Source organism: Clavelina lepadiformis, chromosome 6 (genome assembly GCF_947623445.1).
Source record: "Clavelina lepadiformis chromosome 6, kaClaLepa1.1, whole genome shotgun sequence".
NCBI classification, from domain to species: domain Eukaryota; kingdom Metazoa; phylum Chordata; class Ascidiacea; order Aplousobranchia; family Clavelinidae; genus Clavelina; species Clavelina lepadiformis.
The window spans coordinates 16,094,702-16,117,955 of record NC_135245.1 but is presented as its reverse complement, the minus strand read 5'-3'; the positions used below and the strand labels follow the sequence as shown (position 1 = coordinate 16,117,955).

The following is a 23,254-nucleotide window of genomic DNA, read 5'->3' as shown; positions in this document are numbered from 1 at the left end:
AGTTTGGTCGAGGTAGTTAATAGTAAATTTAATTTAAAAACAAAATCAAAGAATTAAAACGTGAAAAGTTGGTTCGAATTAAACTAATGACTATTTTATTAGAATTTGGTGCTGCCAGGTAACCTGCTTTAATACATAAAACAAAAGTTGTTTTATTGAAATTAAGCTATGTGATCTGCTTAATCATGGCGGAAATTTATTCCATGCAAACTCCGATTGAACGACCACTTTCGCTGTCAAGTTTTCAAGGAAAATTGGACAAGTTTCAAAGCTTCATTGCAGAGGTAACCTTGCAAGATTCTGACGCCAGTTCGGAAGAGAAACGTCAGTCTATAAATGGTAAGTTAATTGTTGCTGCGCTTTTTTGATAAATGTTGATGACAAAAATATACAACTTACTAAAAACCATATAAATGTTTTATACTAAGATTACACACTTTTTTTAAACAGTTATGTGGACATATATATCATTCGCAGCCCACAATGCTTAAAGATTGTGATAAATATATCACTTAATATAATATAAAATTGTGTACGACATAGAATTCTCATCTATGGAATCAGTGAAGCATAACACTGCGTGACGTAATCGATTGTTCCCTTGTGCGTGCATTTTGATTCATTCAGTCTCTTTTGGTTTCTACGTTCAACGCCGCAACATGTCTTTGTGCTGTTGCTGTCACAATGTTCTATCTTGATTTGTTCGTTCAAAGAAGCTTCAAATATAATCAGATTATACAGTAGTCATTCCTGCGTCATTATTGCTGAAGTCTATCAAAGTTCACTGTTAAGTAATACACAAGGAAACAGACTTTGTAGTGTAAGTGGGTAAACCTTACAAGCTAAGGTACCATATACCACTTTTCATTACAAACTGATGCAGCCGAGTGAGGACGAATTGACGATAAAAAAAGACATTTCCATTACAAGTGTGGTGGAGCCGAAATCGCTGAGAACTACGCTTTTCTTTGGGGAACAACCTATGAACAATTAAATTTGAGGTTGAGAGAAGTCTAGTGATCTCAGACTAGAAGATATGTCTCATCCACAACCCATACAACACTCATTGGATCTAGCCGACAGACATCTCGACAATATGATATTCGAACAAATCAACTACAACGACGGTGACGAAGAATCGCCTGGACTTCGACCAACTTCGAATGCAAGAATGACCGACGAACAAAGCACTCCAGTGAAAACACTTTGTCGGTATTTGGACATTCAGTAATGATTTTTGTTTGTTTTTTTTCTCTATGTAGTATATATTATAGCGCTATTGTGTAGTTTACCTTAATTGATGGTGGCTTAGTTGCCATACTCTCTAAACGGTTTAAGTCATGCCGTGGAGAAATATTTCTTTGTGTTATTTTGTTATGCTTTAAAACATAGCGGTTGTTTTCGAAGGTTAAACAAATGCCCAAGGCTAACACCGATACACTATGTTGAATGTCAATTACAAAACGTATTTGACTAATTTTATATATATGTTTTGCAAAACGCGTATTTCCAAGTGAAATATTCACGCAGCTACACTGGGAAAACCAGACGCTGTAATATGATTGAATGGTCTTATGTTTGAAAATGCCTAGTGCAAATTTCTCTTATGTTGATCAGAACGCGTGAGCATACAAAAATTTCATACCATACGTTGTTTACGGAAACGGCGTGAAGAAACGTGAGATGAAAAATTTGCTGACGATTTCCTAATTTTGCGAATATGCTCATAGAAGCTAATGCATTGTGTGTCAAATGACATCCTGTGTTCTGTTTTCTATTTAAAGTCGTGACATAAATGTCATCATTGTTTGTTTTGTATACTAATTTTGTGTTACAGAAAACATATTACTATTTTTTTGCGAATGTATTGCCAATATGAATTGTATTGTACCTATGTTTCAACGTTTATTGTTATGTGATCTACATTTAACGTGTTATATTGACTTTTGTTATCAACACTATTGTTTTAATTATTGTTCACCGAGAATTGTTTTTATCATGATCAGAAAATATCGTGAGTTTTTTCAAAACTTACGAAATTTTCTTGCGGAAGGTTATGTGATAAATATATCACTTAATATAATATAAAATTGTGTACGACATAGAATTCTCATCTATGGAATCAGTGAAGCATAACACTGCGTGACGTAATCGATTGTTCCCTTGTGCGTGCATTTTGATTCATTCAGTCTCTTTTGGTTTCTACGTTCAACGCCGCAACATGTCTTTGTGCTGTTGCTGTCACAATGTTCTATCTTGATTTGTTCGTTCAAAGAAGCTTCAAATATAATCAGATTATACAGTAGTCATTCCTGCGTCATTATTGCTGAAGTCTATCAAAGTTCACTGTTAAGTAATACACAAGGAAACAGACTTTGTAGTGTAAGTGGGTAAACCTTACAGGTTAAGGGAACATATACTACTTTTCATTACAAGATGTTCAAGTCTCTTTAAAATTGTGAGACGATCTGATTCTATTTTTCACAGACAATCTTCGTTATGAGTATTTTTGCGATTATGTGCGGACTCTCTTTGGAGCAGACATCAAGTCACAAGATCTAAAAGCAATTCATCGTAAACTAAGCACCAATCCTGAAGTGAAGATCGATTGGAGCGAGGTATGTTAAATGGTTGGTGTTTAAGATCTTATAAAAGTATTAAAAGATGAGATTCTGTAATATGAAAAACATGGTAAAAATGATGAGACGAAAATTACGCAGCACAGGAATAATTATGATACGTTGCAGCACCGAATGTGATAAAAATCATGAAATAATGCGCTGTTAGAAGAGGCAATAAATGAGTGGGCACAACATAAAAACGATTACGTCATCTGACGTCATATAAAGCAAAGTTTGTTATCATCTAACTGCTGAAACCAATGATGCGTTGGGTGTTTTCATTGCATTCTTTAATCTGATTGGTTGGTTGCACATTGCTCTTCTGGGAATAGCTTTTGAACTTGTAATTTAGGTATTTGGATATTTTCAAGCTGAAAACGAAGAGGCAGAAGCGGGAAATGAAGAGATCAGTGTATTTACAGTTTCAAAACGCAAAACAATCGGTGAAGCAGCAGGTATGTGGGTCAACTCGGCTTAACCCTTAGGCTGCAGCATATGTCTAATACTGTAAGATTTTTTTGATTTGGAAACTTAGCTGTATTGTATTGTGGTATTAGTAACACTGGCTGGCTAGACCTATAGAACGGCGTACGGCAAACCTGCTAGCTTTGCAAAGTGCTCACCAAATAGCCTTGCATTTGTTTTAAAATTTTGTTTCCCTAGTGATTACTGATAATAATTATCTACATATCTGTCCTATTCTGTGAGTGTGACAAACTCAAAACCCATAGTGGAAATTGTGGCACCTGCACGGAGAAGGTTCATCAACATTGATACCGATCTTTTATTATGTTTACGCTGATTTATAAGAAATAAACAAAGAAAAACTGATTAATTGAACGACAATTTATAATAAATAAACAAAGAATTGAGGCTTCAATGCACCTCATCACTCAAAATTTATGTCTTTGCACGCACAAGTTCTCGTTGAAATTGCCACTTTCCAGTCAGGCTGAAAACTGGTTTGTTTTATGTGCAAACTCAAACTACTACGTTAGGCCTACCACTTTGATAGAAATCTATACCAAATAGTAGGCTACTGTACTGTTAAAATGTACACAGAAGTAAAAAGTTTGTGCTGAAGCACTTTTGTGTACACTAAAAATTTAGCAGTTGTGGTAGAAATATAATCAAATAAAGCAATTAGATTTTTACGAAAGTATACAGTATTAGCTTAGGCTATAGTTTATGTAACGGTAGGACTTTCATTTGATGTAGGCTATGGGTTATTGATTTTTTAATAACTGATTCCTGGTAGTGGCCTCAGATAAGCCTTAAGTATTGTGATATGTATTTTACTTTTTTAAAGGTGACAAGAAGCGCAGAGACACAATCCAGTCTGTCATATACTCTCCAGAGTTTGACTATTACGTCACTGCATCTCAAAAGGGTGCTCTGTCTATATATAACGGCAAGGTATATAAAATAAATTTAGAAAGCAATTGATGTCAATAATGTGGATATAAACAATCCATTTCTTTGTGTAGTTAACGGATTAGTACATGAGTAAACTAATGAAATGTTGTCATAACTAAGGTAACAAGCATAGAATCTCTGTGGGTTACTACTCAAAACAAAATGAAATTGTAAACAAATGTGTGACAATTAGCGAACATACTAACTACATTTATAAACTGTATATAGTGTAGTCCTAGATATATTAACTTCTGCATGGAGGTTTTGTAGTTTGTGATCGTGAGCGTACAAGTTTGAACTTAGTTAAATTATATAACCTGCATTATATTTACTAGATATATGTTCTAGATATATTAAACATGTCATGAATCGTCAACTGATGCATATTTGCTCATATATTTACAAATTGCATCTGTTATACATACAAAAAAGTTAGGCTAACTTCAGTTAACGCATCCATCAGTCTTGAATGGATACTCGTCAGCACCTGCAGTTTTTCTGATGTATATGTTATGTAATAATACATCTATTTTATAGCTACTGTATGTACAAAACCATAGTTGTTAAGTTCGCACCTACCACATCACTTCAAACAAACTGCTTAGATTCAAGTTGCGAACTTAACCGGGCTCTTACTGTTTGAAGATATATTTAATAAAAAAGTTTGCTGTTTTGCAGCTTCGCCTACAAAACTGCATTGACATTAATGTGAGTATAATCTGATTATGAATAATTTTGGTAATGCAAAATGTTGATTTGCAATTTTGGTCTTGGACATTACAATTTTAGACATGTAGATATGGGCTAATAATTTCTGATTGTGCTTCACTCTTTCGTTTGGTTTTAAGCGATATTTATTTATAGGAGTCAGCATGGATGACAAGTTGTCAATATTTACCAAAACTTCGGAAAGTTATTGTAAGTTTTAAGTTAAATAACAACTAGATGTGACAGTGTGGTAATATCATGAATTATACCATTGGTTCTAGTGCAATTGTCAAGTTTGCGTAACTAGGCAACAACAGAAAGAAGTATTGTTATTTGGGACCATCGTGCAAAAGGCAAGAACCAATCCAACATCCATGTTATAAAACCTCTTGAACACTCTCCTCAATGTATGTGTCTTGTCCCATCTGAAGATGAACATTCAGATGCTGTTCTAATTGGCGATGATGCAGGTACGACGAAATATATGCTCAAGGTCTTGTACAGTCTACATATTTGAAGTTACCTACGTGCGGTTGAAATTTGGTTTGCCCTTCTGTTACTGGGCTACGGCTGCATTGGCTGGTTTGATATATGTGGTCAGTAGTGCATGCTATAAAACGGTATTTTCAAGACTGTTCTGTGCAAACTTTCTTAACTTTTCAAACAAATCCCTAATGTCTTCACTAGGGACGAGCCGATACGAACCCAAACCCGAATAGATTCGCCGAATATCGCCTTTATGGAAGATTCGGACGAACACGAATACCAACAATGGCGAACCCGAATACAATATTACTTATAAATTTACTGACTTTTGTAAAAAATGATGATCTATTTTCCCGACAAAGCTAAACTAGAGTCAGCAGTACTTGCAATGAAGGTCGTTTTTTTGACGATTTTGCTTTTTCTATCATTTTTTAAACACTATTTTTCGAAAGAAAGCGATTAGTTTATTGATTACATCATGTTACAAGCAAGACTTGACAACTTTTGGAAGAAATTTTATTGTTTAGTTCTAATACGAATAGATTCGGGATTCGTTCGTGTCGACCTTCATGATATTCGGGTTCGCACGAACCCGAATAATGTTCCTCGCGGAACACCCCTAGTCTTCACACAACAATCTCTGCACATTTTTAAAACTATTAAAGATATATGAGGGCACATATGTTATACATTAGAAATTAAGAATGCTTGTATTTATGGATACAGAAACACTTAGCAGATGTGTGTATTTATCAGGGATATTATCATACCTTTAAACATACAGGGTATATAACTTCAATTTTCTGCAATGTTTTGGACTGCCATAAATGTTGTCGAGATTTGGATATTCTTTGTTAGTGAATTCTTTAAGCATGACATGACCAGTGTTGTTGTCACGAGAAGAATTATTCCTTTTACTAGTGTCTCTCATTTGTCATACAATTAAGGTTAAGGGTCATAAAATTAACATAAGGTAGCAACGCCCATGTTATGTGAGATTCACAGTGGTTTACTGACATCTTACTCATTAAAAATTATGATTTTTGAAGTTATGTTTGGAAGTTTTCATGATCATAAACGAGAGTTTATGAAAAAGGTTTGTTAAGAGTGGCAAAATTTTTTTCTCAAAAGCCGCATTTGGTTACCTCTGAGCTACACAGCACGCAGGCATGTTTTTTAAGGCTAATTTTGTATACTTGTTTTATTTTTTTATCCCATGTCACTGCGTATGTATCTTTAAAGTTGAAAACTCTGCTTTGGTTTCACGACATTTATTCAAGAGGTGACAGTGCCATTCAAGAGAAAAAACAGAACCAAGCCAATCAGCTCGCTCTAAACCTGCCCAGGGTGAAACTATGTCAACATTAAATGTTGTAGCTTATCCAACTTTATAGTACTGGGTGCAGTTTACCCAATAACCCAAAAATTGCCACTGGCTTTTTTATTTTTTATTTGTTTCTTGTTACAGTTATTAGGCTCAGCAACTTTAAAAGTTAGGATAACATTTTTGTAGTTGAAGACACCACAAAGCAAGATTGCAAAATAAACAATTTTTTTTATTGCAAAAAAGATTTTGTTGAGCATCAGCATCATACAGTTAACCTAATCTAACCACATCACTAATTAATATTGGTGTATGGCAGTTATTACTCATAAGTGAAGCATAAAATACCAGGTTTGACAAAATTATTTTTTGACAAACCACTTCACTTGCTCTCTGTATTTGAAAACTCCCCGAGTTTTTCAAAAAATGTCCCTGTGTATATATATATAAATATATATATACTTTGTGTATGATACATACACCATTTTGATTATTTTTGTATACTTATGGACTATGTGTATATTTTAAACACTTTCACTGCACACAAGCAATTCCAGTATTAGGTAATTATTAGGTTGTAGCAACAATAAAGGCTAAGATAATCATAGTGCCCAAACTGTGCTATAGTGCACATGGTGCAGAGCATCTCTCAGTACTGTTAGGACCTGTTAATTCCCTAAGCCTTTGTGATACCTATGGTACAGTTTTTTCATGGTTATGTTTTCATATTTAGTTGTTTTTTTTTATTTAGTTTTTTTGCTTCATCTGTATATATGCAGTGTTTTGTTACGTTTTTATAGGATTTATAAATTTGGTGCAACTGACTCACAATGACGTTGTTGTAAAAGCAAGCAAAGATCAGAAGCGTGTCTTGAAATACAACATTATCGACCCTTCCACGTTAACAGTGTAAGGTTTAGAATAAATACATCCTACAAATACGCAGACTTACATAACTTAGAACATACAAGTTTTCAATATAAGTACTAATATTATTGTGCATTATTACTATATTGCATGTTCAGTCCGATAGTTCGTCGAAAGTTTCACAATGAATGGGTACTTCAAGTTCAGTATCTACCTGATATAAAACATTTTGCATCTTGTTCACCTGGGGACCGTTTGTCTTTTGTTATTGCCAATTTTAAGAGAATCTATGATACCGGGTATGATACCATAGGTTTTTATGAGTGATATTCACAAAATCAGTTGAAGTTTTTTCTCTTTGAATCATAAATGATGTTTGTTGTTTTATTTGATGCATTTTTTGTAGTGCTGTTAGCGAGCTAGCCATACCACGTGGTGTCAATGCTTTTTGTTATTCAGAGAAATCGAACATTTTTGCAACAGGTATGAAGCATTCCTTTAACGTATCTGAGTTTGCTTAAAATTTGTTGAGAAGTTTGTCAAGAAACATTTGTTAAGTTGCATACTGGATCTGCATCTCGTGCATATGACTAAATTTATGTTAGAGATGTAATTGAGGTTTTATCTAGGTGGCGTTGACAAGACTATCCGTGTTTGGCATCCCAATATCTTGTCTCGACCAACAGGTAAGATGGTTGGACATCTCTTCACAATTGTCGACCTGGTTATAAATGAAAAGGATCAGCATATCATCAGTTTATCAACTGCTCGTGTTTTTAGAGTATGGGACATCCATACACTGGCATGCTTGCAGGTAACAATCATGTGTTTTCCAGTTTTGAAAACTGAAAATCACAACACTGAAATATGATACATTACATAAATGTTGTACAAGAAGTTCATTATTCTAAATATATTTGTGTTACAGTAAAACCATTGGTTATTGTGTAGAGATTATACTGAACACAGTAGGTACCTCTTATCAGGTATTCACAGACAGTGATGGACGATCGGGTGATAGACGAATTTCAACAATGTTATTTGATGGAAGAAGAGATAGGCTTTTTACTGGTACCAAGTATATGTATAGTGCTTTTCTGTATAAGTATGCTTGTATTGTATTACAGTATAATTTATGTTTGGCATAAGTGAAGGTGTTTTAACTCATCGTATTTGTTACAAAAGTTAAAATTCTTTTTTCAGGCTCGAGCACAATAGATATGTGGCCAATGACAAGAACAGTCCAAGATACCATGTCAGTTCCTCACACTCACGACCATCCACTGACCACTATCATTCTCAACTTGTCCATTTTGCAGATTGTCACCATATGCACTGAGTCTGTCATAAAGGTTTGCACTTAATAGCCTATACGTGACATATGATATAAGTATGCTCAATTGCTCATGTTTGTGGATAAATGGTATAGCAGTAAGTGTTTACAGGCCGCCATTACTTAAAAATTGTAGGCTCCTGTCACTGATCAACAGGATAGGGTGCTGGCATTTATGAGATATATCTGAAAATATCTGGATTGGTATCATAAAGTTTAACAGCAATCGCACCTTCAAAATAGCTCCTAAAGTCTTGCTGTATAAGCACTTGATTGTTCTTTATGCTCAGTCTACTGTGACTTTGCAGTTGGGTGTTTGCTACATATTTGTATCATTTTGAACATGAGCTAAATACAGCACAATCATAGTTTGTGCTGTAAGACTGAAGTTATTCACTTTAATATATAAAATTTTATAGGTCTGGGAGGTGGAAACGGGAAGGCAGATGTATCAGATACTGGACGCTCATGGGCCTAATATTGAAGTCACATCAGCTACAGTTAATTATGCTGGCACTCGCATGATAACTGGAGCTTTTGATGGTGAATAATCTAAATTATATCTTTAATTACATATTTGTTTTCTATTTACTACCATATTTATTTTATTCTGGTTCGGTGGTGTAGTGGTGGAGCGGCTAACATACAACTATGCAATCTGGGCTTAATACTCTGTGGCTCCACACTGTTGTTTTTAATGCTATTGGCCATGACATTAACGACACTTTCTCCTGTTGATTGGTTTTGGAGAACAGAGTCAAATTTAGGCAATGCCACAAAAATTAGACAGATCAAAAAACTATCCATTGGAAATGCACATGGACCAACTTGATCAGCAGAAATCGAGCAGTGAGGAATTATCACTGAGTTTTAATCACTAAGATCAAATACTGTCCTCAATCCAAAGATAAAGATTCTTATATTTATCTTATACCACATTTATCATTCCAAGAGCTAAAGCTCGGCTTTTATTAACGCCTGTAACTTTTTAGGTTCGATGAAAGTCTGGGAGTTTGGTAGCGGGCAAGAAATAAAGTCATTTTCTATTGAAGAGACAAAAGATGAAGACCATGATCAATCCATCTTGTGGATGAAATACCTTATGGAGACTGAAGTAGTGGTTTTGCTTTTAGACAACCTTCCACTAGAACGATCTATATTGCGTTTGCTCTATAAAATCTAAATCTTTATTGTTAAATGAAGAAGGAAGATGTTGATATGAATGAGCAGGAGAATGAGAAGACGTCGGAAGAGCTCGACATGCAGGATGTCAAGGCTCCCACAGTCCATAAGGTTCTAGTCGGAGGATGGAACAACAAGCTGAAAATCTTTGAGGTAAAAAAACTTTAGAAATTTATAGCATTTAATCTAGACGTTGAACATTCACGATTTTCATACCAGATTACAGGCACATACCTCTGTAATGAATAAAATTGTCACATGCAGGATGATGAAAATGGTATAGAACTTACCTTACTCTTTGAATTTGACGGAATGTATGAATGGCCTATCCCTCCACTTAGATCATCTACATCGGTAGGTTAACAACTTCCAGTTTAACACATTTCATTTTTATTTGGTTCAACACATCTTGCTGTCGTTAAACACCGGTTCAGTTTTTCTTTACTGATACTGGTAAGTTGATTCAGACCTATATGATATCATTTCATTTTTGTTGTAGTCCACCAGCCCAACTAGAAGTGACTCAAATCGGAGAGCTGCTCATGATGACGATGGAGATGATGTTGTTCCGAGGAAGGTGACATAACTTTTTCATTATCTAAACATTATCATCTTTTTCGCTGCTCGGTGGCAAACTAACAGCTCCTTATGGCACTAATTTTGCTTGTGACTCCCAACTATCTGGTTTAATTAACAATCGTGGGATCATTTTGCAGGACAACATTCTCATCTTAAATGAAGTATGCTGCTACACACTGCTTGATCATGCTGACCTTCATGACAGTTTGGTTACTGGTTGCTCAAACGGAAATTTGATATTATGGAGCTACAAGCAGAAAAATGTTAGCAATGTGTAAGTCTTTTAAAGCCCTTTTTTAAAAATTAATTTGTTAAGGAACCTTAAGAAAAATTGAAAAACCTGCCTAATTTCAATCATGTTTGGAGTTCTACGTTTAAACTATTTCAGTAGCTTGGTTTATTCATTGATTTCTTATGCCAAGCCAGTCTGTTCTGTTGCTGAACTCTACATTAGTAGAAAGTCTTATCCATTGAAAGCTTGATATTTTATTTGTTGTTAGCTCAAAATTTGTGGTAACTCAAAGTACCCAAGCGGTCCTAACAAAGTGCTTAAATTTTGATTGCTCTTGAAGCTATGCATGCCTCACTGGAAGAGAACTATTTTGCAATTAAAATCAGGATAAAATTTGCATCCAAGGTTTAACATTAGTTTGCCATATCAGGTTTGAACTTGCAAAAGCGGAGCTTGCCAGCAGCTACGATAGCCACCGCCATCGCTCCAAGGATCAGTTCCCACATCGAGTTAACGATGTTGTCGCCCTCTGTCACAAGATCTTCCGTCCTGATCCGGAAGAGGTAAAAAGGAGGAAGCATCTAAGGAAGAAGAGGATGCAAGAAGAGGAAGGAGTAGAAGATGAGGTTGACGTGATATTTAAAATTTTTCTTTTTGTTGATTATATAACTACAGTATAGTTAAAATATTCATTATATAAATATATAAAATTTATATAATTTATATAAATTTGTTATTTTTATAGCTCGGTCTTCAACCGAATGCGAAACCTCTTAAGTTTAAAGATTAGGTTTAATAGCTTGGAAGGTCGAACACCGCGAGTTAGCAGGTTTAGAATATTAAGTTTTTGTGGTAATAGAAGCAGGATTTTGTAACCAAGTAAAGTAGTTTTCTGATAACAGCTTAAGCAGACAGCTTACCAGTATTATTTGAATTTCAAAAAGGTATGTACTTAAGTTAAAGTAGTTATCGCAATAAAAATAAAATACCTTAAACATTTTTTTGAATCATTAATGAATTTGGTTCTGAAGACATCTGCAAGGTCACAAAACTTTGCAGCATGTACAGAGTTTTTTGGAGTTTCATTTTTAAGCACTGTGTATGATGTATCTATTGGGCAAGATCTGGACTAACTTATCACTGACGAGTATGGTATTGGAAGTGGCTTAGCGCCAAAGGATAGGAACTGCAAATTTAAAGTTTTAATATGTAGGTCCGGCTTTTGTTAAGCAATTGCACGATGTGAACATGTATCAGATGAATAAACAGAAAGCTTTAGGTTACCCTGTGTAAAAATTATTTTACTTGTGACATTTTGACATTTTTACTTTCGGCGATTTGTTGATTAACAAAGAAACATCGAAAGCTGAAAGTTGACAATAAAATTTTAACTAAAATATACGAGAACACTGAGTAAATGTAAACTAAATTATGTAGTAAAACGTTTCTCAAAATCAAGTCACAGTCATTTGGCGTGACTGCATTTTTCCCTACTATTTTACCTGCAGTCAAGTCCATGTAAGGTAACCACATAGGTTTTAGACCCGCAGCTGATTTATTTTTCAGTCCCAAATGTTGAACTTCAGTATTTCATTACTGTCCTAACACAACCAATTATTTGATTACTATTGCTACTTGTTGTTGAAAAAATAAAAGCTCCGAGACAACAGTTAGAGCTAAAATATAATAAGGTGTTCTTTGTGCCTTTAGTACCAAGGATAGTTGTATAGCCTAGAAAATGGTACAATCTTAATACTGTAGTAGCAGTAGACAATTGCACTTGCAAAAAAGTTGGCCAACCTTTTCTTTATAATAAATTCTGGCAATGAGACCGCCCTGGAAATAAGACCACTTCTCTTCAGCTCGAAAAGCAGTCGAAGTTCCACTGTGTATTGTGATTGAATATATCATAGTTGATACTTGTACAATGCAACTCATCGTATTATATGAATTACAAAGGATGCTGATGAGGAAAGTGCTGCCAAGGAAGATGAAAAGGAAAATCCGGATGTGAAAGAAGAAGATGATGATCCTGCAGAAGAAGTGAATTTAGACATGCAGGTGAGAATTCCAACAACTGATTTGGAGCACAAGTGTTAACATCCTATCGATATTAATCTTCCGTGAACTCCAGTTCACAATCATGCTTTACTTGCATAGGAATCTGAAGAAGAGGAGAGCATCTCGGATCAGGATAGTAAGCATCGTGACCTTGCTTACGGCATCGACAACGAGCCTATTAAGATGGTTGAAATTGTATTTCCTCCTGTCATTGCATCTTGCCATCAAGACACAAATCTTCGGTAAGTGCCGAATTTTGTCCTGGTATTTAGAACTTTAAGCATCTTTCAACTTTTCATTCATATGGCCAGCTATCTGAAATTGAAATGTAGTTTGTGCTATGGAAAATACCGATTTCTGCTAAACTTGCATGTTTTGCATTAAAGTAAAATTAACTTAACCAGTTAATTCTGTTTTAGATTCTGGTCCACTAGTGGGGAGCTTTTGTGTTCGGTCACTCCAAGCACGCGTGTGCTATCACCGCTCACTGCGCTCTGTTGTGATGAATTTTCGGATCAAGTGATATGTGCAGACGCAAGTAAGCCTTTATTTTGAAAGAAACTTTCTGATAGAAAATTGTTAAGTCACGCACTGAGCTTATGCAGGTGGCAAATACATCATGAATACCATGGTCAGTTGGCTTCATATCTTTTTTGGTGCACTTCTAACTTGCAATGCGCGTTTGTCCTCTTTAGAGGGTTACATAACCGTTTTTGATGTGTCGGAATTTTTGGAAAAAGCTCCTGCTTCTGTCGCCCTGCAAGCCCGCAGCGAGCTGATAAAACAGTTGGTCTGCTGGCGAGCTCACTTGATGAAAGTTGTTTCACTTTCCTATGTCAATTCATCTCGTGTTCTTATCTCAGCTTCAACGGACGGCTCAGTAAGGTAGCTTATTATCATGTTGTTGTATTTGTTATGATGCTTCTTCCTGAACTTACATCTAACTTACTACAGTGTTGTAAATTAGATTCTTGCTCGTCGGATGTTGATGATATTTTTATGTTCATGGGAGAGAATTCTAAATTACTGGTCATCTTACCTTACTTTACTACTGCTAGCTACCAATTCTGTTAACTAGAGTTCCAGTAATCAGCATTTAAATAATCTCTGCAGAGTCTGGTATCCTCATCGTGGACATTATGTAGGCTACTTCGGTCAGCACAGGATATGGCACGTTGAGCGTGACCCGTCGCTACCTTCCAGCCCTGTCTTGCCTTATGACATCACTGAAGGCCCCTTGAACCCCGTTAACGTTCGCAGCGGACGAAGAAAACCTCAAACGAAGAAATACGAATACCCTCTTGTGTTTGACGCAGATAGGTACAAATTTCTCAAAACGTTCTTGTTTTAGAGATATGTTTGCTTTGCAAACTGTTACTCATTGCTTTGCAGTCGGTATGCATTTTGCGTAAAGTGGACATCGGTAGTTATTGCTATGATTGAACTATATAGAAAAATGTGGCTGGTTTTATATATTGCTGTCAGCATTTTTTACGAAAGTAAGTTCGCCTTACCACGTTTAATTAAATTAATTTTTTTAATTCCTAGGTGGCGTCCGTTCCGTCGTTCAGCCTACGTACGTGAACAGACGCAGAGAGCAACCAATCAGCAGCCGAGCCAAGGGAACTTAAATGTCATAGAAATCCGAAACAAAAAATTCTTCAGTGCACTAGTTAAGCCAAAAGTAAGCGGCTTGGAATCAGTTAGTTACAGCGATGAATAGAAAACACCAATAATTGCTATAGTTTTGTGAAATTGTAAGGAAAACCGACTGCAATTTTATCATAGATGTTGTAGACGAGTTTTTTTCAGTACAATGTTGTTTGGTGTAATACACAAGCAATTGTTACCGAATAAACTTCGTTGCAGGTGGATAAAAGTGGGTTGGAAAGTGACAAGCCAGCGGACGCTGACTCCTCGGCCATATTTCACCATCTGCCGGTGCGTGACGTAATAAACCTTGTATTACAACATTAAGTGTAGCGTCATAATTATCGATTATGAGGTAACCGGCGTACTTCTTTAATATAGGTTTACAGATTGCAGACCCCGCCTGTGCAGCCCCAACCTTTAAATATGGGGTACATCAACGGCTTGGGTAACGAACAAGGTGACGCTGGCAAGGCTGGGGCCGTTGGGACGGGCAAAACTGGAGTAAAAATTTCTCTACCGCATAGTCAAGGACTGAAGGTAAAACCAAATGTCACTGTGCTCAAATGCAGTGTTGTCTGGGTTGCAAATTAGTTGAAGTGCAATTTACCCCGCTAGACGATGCTGCTGAGTCGCTTCTGTTCTCTCGCCTGGGCAAATCAACCTCGTTTAAGGTCTGCTCCACGTGTTTTTGCGATTTTGGAAGCTGCTGAAAATAAATATTTTATGACACCTTAGACAAATTTTCTTCCGTACACCATTGTCATGTCATAAATATTGTATTGATATAAAGCATCCCAAGGGGAAGGAACTACCCAAAAATATTGGGGATTTCCGTTTACTATCTCGACGAAACCAATGGTCTCGTGATGCCTACGTTGGCGCACAGTTATGTAGCATTGACGTAAAAGCTCGCATATATGCTTGTTTGTTAAAAACATGACGTATTCGCTCATGGCTATAGTTTTGTTTTTATGACATTTGAGTCGTGCAAATTTTTTAAAATGGTTTACACTGTACAAGACTACACAGTAACGTCAGACAAAAGAGAATCTGTAAGCGCAAGTGTCATTTGGTTCTACAAATAGAATTCGAAATATAGACTTGTTTATGAATCTGCAAGTTTTAAGTCTATTTTAAGTTTGCGTGTTTACCCTAGTCTTTTGAATTCCATCGTTCCGAATATCAAATAACAAAAACGCGCATTCATACAAGTTATTGACGTCGCAAGTGTACAGTACGTATATCTAGCTATTAATTTGTCAAGGTATATAATATTATGAATCTTTCTTACTTTCTACCAATCGTGATAATGCATAAGGTCACCTTGCGTTTTGGGCAGTTGGGCATTTTCGCTTTTTTACTGGAACACTGCTTGGCGGCTCATCACGACGAATTGTATTGTATTGTATTGTTATATTGATTGTACAGTGGTACGGTAACAAAGCTACCTTCTACTTTCAACAACAGGTACACGTTATCAAAAACTTCGCTAACCCGACATTATTGTGAGAAAATTCGGGCCGACCACTTTAACCTTGATCGATAAGTGCATTAGTGCATCACTTTCTATATATAACTGCCGGTTTGTGTGGGCAAATGCCGATAGGCGAGAGAATGCATGGGATCTGCGTGGGTTGAACGTTGTTATTCATGTAAAATGAGTTCCGTTTTAGTCTTTTTTTTAAAGCGTTTAGCAGTCACTTTTGATCTGACGGTCCAAAGGTCCTTCCATATCTGTTTTTATTTTGAGTTTTTCATTAGAACAATTTTACGTCATTTTTTTCGTAGTTGTTTTTCGATTTTTAACTAGAGCCCCCAGGTAATTGTGTTAACGTGTCGATAACTGTTACCACTTTTGTGTGGGTTAGTGAATTTAGCTTGGCGCACACATCAATCAATACTATGCTAAAATATCCTGTCGCGAAAGACATTTTACGCGACCAGCTATGTAATATTTCATACTGGGCCAAGTTTTAAGCATTCCTTTTACAGTTTTGCTTTAAATCGTTGCGCCACAATTGGTAACAAATTGGAATGAAACCTGCTTTTGGACGATTGACGCAAAAATTAAGTCTTATCTTTGGTTGGATAAAATAACCAGGGGATTTCCCATGTTGTATACGGTATCCAGCCGATTGGAAGAGAAGTCATTTCTTTTTCTTTTCTCGCGTGTTTTAGTTCTGCTGTTCGCAGGCTGCGCTTTCAGCTGACATACTTTCACTTGTAGTGGAAAATCACTCTGTATTTCAAGTGTGACGAAATTCCTGCTGCTTTTATTCGGCGATTACCTGTAATATTCCACAGTCCAGTCGTTGCCATTGTCAATATAAGTGTTGTCACAATTGGATACTACCTGGATAATTGTATCTCTTGGGCAGAACCAAAGTATGTTTGTCGCTGCATGGTTTGCTGGCAACTTTCCATTTTTCGTAAGAATCCATAAGGTCAAGAATAATGCAAAACATATGCCCATTTGGTACTGGAAATGCATTGTGTATTCCCCCATGAACACGTTCCTAACTACACACTGTGGGTAATCCTAGTGTGTTTCTCGGGTATTTCAAGCCCTGCCGACTGCCGAGCAGGCGTCAATTTCAAGGCGTATTTAATATCTTTGGGATCATGATATTTTTACATTATCCAATCATAGTTGCCAGATCTCTTTTCTTGGAAAACTTGGAGTCTTGTGTGGTTTGAGAAAAAATTTGAAGAGATGCACTGAATCAACAGTTTATATTGTATTGTATGTACGTTGATTCACAGCTTTTGGTTAGTTGAACACACTGCACTTATTTAAGAAGCTGTTGAGGTCTTTTTTGGGGGAGCTTAGAAATCCTGGTATCGGTCTAATTCAAATTTAAGGAAGTTTTCAAGAACGGATCGTTTGTTTTTTATACGGTACTTGTTTTAAACATGACATGTATAAAACTGCATGCTTTTTTAAGACTTACAATTTAGTGTTGTATTTTGTACAGTATCTGTACAAACAGTTAATTCAGCTTTTGCTCACTAAGTGAATTTTGGTTTTAAAAGAAGTCCGTGTGTTGAAAAATTAAGAAACTTTTGCTATAAAAGTTGTGCTCAAATGTGCGAAACAACAGACTAGATGTTCCAAGTTAAAGGTACTTATAGAAAATGAGTGTATTCCTTTTGATGGTTGTTGTATATGTGTCGCACGCTTTCTATCCATTTTTTACGGGTTTAACCTGTGGGAAATTCCCTAATATGGTGACAATCTTGACGTCAGAACTTTTGAAATAGACTCGGCTTGTGCGTTGAGAATTGTTGCTTGACGCAGTTTGCTGTTAAATTGGGATGGAAAGTTTTTTACTCTTAAAATTTTTCATAGTCCTTGATCTTAGCGGTAAAAAAGTATCAGGCCATTACCACAAGCCGTCATGGTCATGGTTATGAGTATTTCAACACCGATATTGTTAAGTTTTTTTGGGATTTTACAACAGAGTTACAGAGAGTGTTTTTATGTAATGCACATGAGGTATCGAGTGAACCCGTGGGTGAAATTTGCTGACGTCTGTCTCTTCATATCTTGCTAAAATGACCACGTATGGTTATGAAACATATTATGACGTCAGAGTCGTAAAATCTATTTCCAGTGTTTCTTTGCAGACAAGTTTTCATTCAGGGAATATTATAACCACGCCCCTTAATCTTTTCTTTCCAAAGTTGTAACATTATGTTTATAAATAGCTTGCGGAAGCTCGTGTTTTAGTGCCGAGTACTAAATTAGCCTTAAAGGGCGATCATCCACGTTCAATCGTTCATAAATAGATAAACCAATAAAAATAGGCTTACCATAATTTTGTGGCTTAAAAGCGGGACGCTTTCGACATATGACGTCACAATAACATTTTTATCGAATACAATGAAATAAATAATAAACAAGATCACGAATTCTTCTTCAAGAAGTACCGGTACGCTAAACAGCAAAAACAATAATAAGAGCATGCTAATGTTCGTGTATGGCTTCTATGCGGTATGCCTATGCTGGCTGACTGAATGCCAAACCGGGACGTTTGGCCGACCGATCGGGACGCCGGGACAAGACGTTAAAAAGGGGGACTGTCCCGGCTAAAACGGGACGTATGGTAAGCCTAAATAAAAAGCTATTGTCAACGCGTCTTACCCTGTAAAAAGTTAAAAATATTTGATTTCTTGGTGTTTACTTTGACCCGTTCTAAGCCGTTCACAAATGTACATTATCCCTATGGTTTGTTTGTGGCCAGGGTGGCGCTATTAATCTGGTACTATGGTTGAATAATTGACTCCTCTTTTAGAGTTTTGCTTTTTACGTTAAAATTACGTTAAAATTACGTCATCATTGTTACTTTGCTTTTTTATCGTTTTTTAATATTTCTTAATCTTTGCAAAACGTACGTGCGAGTGAACGCAACGTGTGGTTGTGGAGTCCATTTATATCGCAGTTGCGGGCAACTGTTCATACAAGTTTATAGTTAGAGGCAAATATAAGCGACATCATAAGACAAACATAAGGTTAAGTAATCTGCCAGCAACTACGTGTGGTGCGACCGAAAGTCTTCTAACTATGTCTATGTCAGTGGTTTCCAAACTAAGCATAGCATTAAATTGGAACAGCAACCTATTTAGAACTAATTTTTTAAAGGAATATGGTGACATCGCAGCCTATGATGAAGGCGCATTAAATATTTCCATACGGCAGTTGTGACGTCAGAATACATTCCGGTTCATTCCACGTAATTGAAAAGCAATTTAAAGATATGACGAAGTATGGATAAGTTTTTGGGTATTCATTGGTGGAGTCGGTTACTGCTCCTGAAACAACAATTACATATTCGGTCTCTTCGAAACCGCCACCAGTGGTGATAGACTGGTAGTGGTGAACCCACCCTTTATTGCACCCAGACCCTTTTTTCCGACCCAATCGAGCCCATTTTTAGGGAGTAGGGACAGCTTGCGTTAGAATCTGGGAATAGAAAAAACCTGCTGCGGTGTTTGTAAGGCATGTTATAAATTTGAGTCCATTAACGCCATGATCATCACACTCACACGTGTTTCAAATTTTGAACCCAAAGCATTATAAAGTCTTAAAATGATCGGAATGCCTATAGCATTAATTTGATCGTTGCTGGAGAAACCGGGGCCAAGTCGGTATCCAGCAACAGGTGTGCTTTTGCGCGATTGTTCGCATTTTTATTTCGTCACCATTGTTTTATTTGACCGCAAAAGCTGTACACAGTAATACCGTATACTACTATACAGTAATATGTATAAAAATATGATGTGTATACTGTTTATGTTGATAATGGTGTGCCAAAACAGTGTATTGGTTTGACAAAATCACAACGTTGGTAAGCGATAATAATTCCACTTTTCGTTTTGGGATGATTTTTTGCTTTTTAAAAATTGTTCTGGCTGTATTATTTCTTGCTGAAGTTGTATAGCCAGGCGGTTTTCAACATACAATAGTTGACGTTTATAGATTCCGTGATTCACGTGGTTTCAGCCATATCTCACGAGCAGACGATGTAAACTGTGGTTTATGCAGGTTGTTCATTTGCTACCATATTTCTTCGAAAATTATGTCAAGTTAACATTCTCCATTGTTCCTGGTTGCTTTGGTTACAGTTTGCGCATACGTGGATTGATTGTGAAGTTTCCCTCACATGATTTTTGAATGACATCATGCACAATGCCATTTGGCGTTATGTGATTTCGATTCTGTATGTCCTGTTCCAAAATCGACTTCAAGTCATTGTCTAAATTTACCATCGTCTTTTCAGTTTTGTCCACCTATTAAAAGCGTAATTTGATTTATTGCTGTTTGCCGCTTAACGGAAGCAAGTCAATTGTTTATTTACGATTACATCATAGTCACAACTCTGTGATGTAATCTTTAAAGTGCGCTTGATGGGTTTCTAAAGCGCCTGTTTGCGAACTCTGCAAAACCGATTTTGTCGGGTCAATGTTTACAAAGTTAACCTGACGTGAACTATTGAACTGTTGGCATGGAAATGTTTGCTTAAAGCTTGACGTAAACCGTTCAGTTATTTTAAACGTTTCTTTGTATTGAGACGTCTCTTTTATAATATGAAAACAATACTGTTATATCCTATACTCAAAATCTGGGGTGGATATTTTTTGTACCGTTACCGTGTAGAAGCCATGTTTAATTTTAACTGTAGATAATATACTTTTTGCAAAAGCAAAAGCAGGTATTTATAAACCGTAACGTCGATAGAAAATTTTTCATGACCTATATTATAAACGTTTGACATCATTTCATCGCAAACACAATTTTTTTCTTATCTTAGCCGGTGGTTAAAAATATGCTTTTCTCCTTACTCTGTCCAAGCATTGTTACGAATATTAACGCCAAAATCAATAAATCATATATTGTGCTTCTTCACCAGGTAACATCGGTTACGGTATTACGGTTTAGATAATTATTATTATTCTTGTCAATCCAATGCCCAACTGGTTGACCACTGGACTAGATTTACATATGTGGGCTTAAACTGAAAACTACGTGCAATATTTTCCCGAGCATACATTGCCCCATACGCCAAAATCCCCATCAATTGAAAGCTGGGAATGTTATTGTTCTATGTTGTCGAGTGTTGTTGTCTTTTATCTAGCTAGAGTGCTAGACAATCCTATCGCTTTTATGTATACAACGGTATGTACACGTGCGTTATATATTATGTATATATTTTGTACATTAATGTACAAGAACCACGTGTTGAAATGTAGAAGATTGAGCTACCCGAAACAGTTGAACTTACTTGTGTGCATACGTGGATCGGATATGCCAATGGACCGGGGACTTTCCAACCTTATTGGACTGCTGGTCGCTACGTCAAAATGTACGATTTGGGGCAGCGGGCCATAACCAAAGAAAAGATTTTGAAATTCCAAAATAAGAAACAAGGAAGCACAGTGCCAGAAACACGCATTTGTAGGAGCGCACAGTAAACGGGAGTGCGCTGAAAAGATAACGGTACCCACAATCCAGCGATACAGCCCATCTACACTTGAATAATACCCCACGCCCATTGCACAAGAGATGGAAGGCTATAAATTGAAATTTTTTGATTATTCCAAAGATTTTCGGTAATTTTAATATTGTATTAGTTTGCACAATAGTGTTGAATAGAATTGACGAGTTTTCTAAAAAATTTAAGTTAGGATTCTTATTGCGGAATTTAGGCTGAGCAACGGTCCATAGAGACCCAAAGATAACTTGAAGTTAAAGAAATCATCTGCCATATGCGTCACACAAGCAACCAAGACGAAAAAAGGTTCACTTGCGGTTTAACGTAACAGATAAGATACAAGCAATTTGGTGACCACTAACATGAATCTGAATCAAGATGAAAGATACTAAACGTATTGATTAATTAATTATTATTGAACCTGACAAAACTGATTTTACTGCGGACCGCATTGCAAATTAAACTCAATACGACACCGCGGGTCATAGGTAGGGAACCTCTGCGGCAGGCTGTGTGTGTACAAAATACACATAACATTTTTTAACTGCTGTTTTAAAAGTGATAAGAAATTAACAGAAAACTAAATGTACACATGAAGTGTTTAACCCCTACGATCTTAAGAACACCCACGCATTCCAACAAAAATAAATTTCAAGTGCGCTTGACATTGTCCAGTGACCCGACAAAGTTTAAAAAACTATTAAATTGTTTCCTTCTTAAAAAAAAAGAAACACAGCATGCTGTTTGTTTTGAGTTGGTTGTCCCAACTTGAACAAGTGTAACTCAATTCAAATTTGTCGAACCTAAATCGAAATTTAATCGTTTTCACGGCAGCAACTGTTTTTTTTGAAAAGTCTTTTTCCTTTATTGTAAACAAACCTCGCCATACATAAACACTCCCGTATAAGTTATTTAACAGTCCGTTTCTTTGTTAATTCCGCTTTGCAATTGATCCAAGGTGAGAAAATGCTTGTGAAATCGGCACTTACGCAGAAAATTTTGCACTTCCCGTTTTCTTGCAATATCAAAAATGATTTTGATTTGATGATTTTTAGAATTCCCGCGCCTCTCGCCACATCCCTGCTCGAAAACCGGCCGCAAACGGACACGCTCCATCCAGGAGGAGATGATCAAGACGAATATGAGGAGAGGAAAGTGGATGTAGAAACTTTATCCCACATTTACAGACAAAATATATGATGTCGTATCAAACCCAGTTTTTAACTCATTTTCTAGTATATAGTTTAGCATTTACGTATGCACCATGTCCTTGTCTTTATTTGATAGAAAAACGTTTGAAATAAAGTAGGGGAAATAGAAACAAGTATAAAATTTGCCACATGAGAGTAATTCAACATATGTAAAAAACACAACCATTTTTGCTGAGTTTTTGCTTACGGCAAATTGACCTTACCGGCCACCACAATCCTTCGAAGTTTTGACTTTGAACCGTTGATAGCTTTATTATGATCTTATCAGAATGTCGTGTGATTCAACCAACCTCACTCACCCCCTGCACTAATTTAAATGATATCAATGTGTTCCAAGTTTATTTTCGTTTACTGTCTTCTTGCCGTATTGTGTTGAACTCAGCATGGTTCTTTTATTGGTTTTTAACATTTTAAAATTTTATATATTTTAGTGCCACGTCTTTCGTTTCTGGGTTTGTGAAGTTGCTTTCTACGCTTTAGCCGTCCAACGTTTCCACAGTATTTTGTTTTCATTAAATTATGCACACTTTTGTATCTTTTGTTAATATTCACGATGAATAGCGCTGGTTTAATAAAATACTTGGCCCCA

General features: G+C 36.3%; 1 protein-coding gene across 4 annotated transcripts; it reads left to right on the top strand.

The window, feature by feature from the left end:
- The first annotated feature begins 106 nt into the window (after nucleotides 1–106).
- On the top strand, nucleotides 107–23,254 carry LOC143463074 (WD repeat-containing protein 64-like). Of its 4 annotated transcripts, XM_076961438.1 has the most exons (29): nucleotides 107–339; nucleotides 2,488–2,618; nucleotides 2,974–3,076; nucleotides 3,931–4,037; nucleotides 4,716–4,745; nucleotides 4,902–4,955; nucleotides 5,053–5,215; nucleotides 7,356–7,464; nucleotides 7,581–7,721; nucleotides 7,829–7,905; nucleotides 8,052–8,236; nucleotides 8,409–8,493; nucleotides 8,626–8,774; nucleotides 9,175–9,298; nucleotides 9,748–9,869; nucleotides 9,959–10,090; nucleotides 10,202–10,291; nucleotides 10,437–10,514; nucleotides 10,654–10,790; nucleotides 11,179–11,374; nucleotides 12,708–12,809; nucleotides 12,909–13,051; nucleotides 13,229–13,347; nucleotides 13,505–13,694; nucleotides 13,923–14,129; nucleotides 14,358–14,493; nucleotides 14,679–14,750; nucleotides 14,841–14,999; nucleotides 22,510–23,254. In XM_076961438.1, the coding sequence occupies exons 1-29, from the start codon at nucleotides 186–188 to the stop codon at nucleotides 22,582–22,584; spliced, it is 3,570 nt and encodes a 1,189-aa protein (XP_076817553.1). In that variant the 5' UTR covers nucleotides 107–185; the 3' UTR covers nucleotides 22,585–23,254. The 4 variants fall into 4 exon arrangements, with proteins under 4 accessions (XP_076817553.1, XP_076817554.1, XP_076817555.1 ...); XM_076961439.1 differs by lacking the exons at nucleotides 107–339; nucleotides 2,488–2,618; nucleotides 2,974–3,076 and adding an exon at nucleotides 3,196–3,583; XM_076961440.1 differs by lacking the exons at nucleotides 107–339; nucleotides 2,488–2,618; nucleotides 2,974–3,076; nucleotides 3,931–4,037; nucleotides 4,716–4,745 and having other exon boundaries at nucleotides 5,027–5,215.

Bases quoted from the DNA above. Each gene is read 5' to 3' on its own strand.
- LOC143463074 (XM_076961438.1), top strand. From the start codon at position 186: ATGGCGGAAATTTATTCCATGCAAACTCCGATTGAACGACCACTTTCG. The intron at 9,870-9,958 runs GTAGTGGTTTTG...TGTTAAATGAAG, and splicing joins AATACCTTATGGAGACTGAA to AAGGAAGATGTTGATATGAA. The intron at 14,130-14,357 runs GTACAAATTTCT...TTTAATTCCTAG, and splicing joins CTTGTGTTTGACGCAGATAG to GTGGCGTCCGTTCCGTCGTT.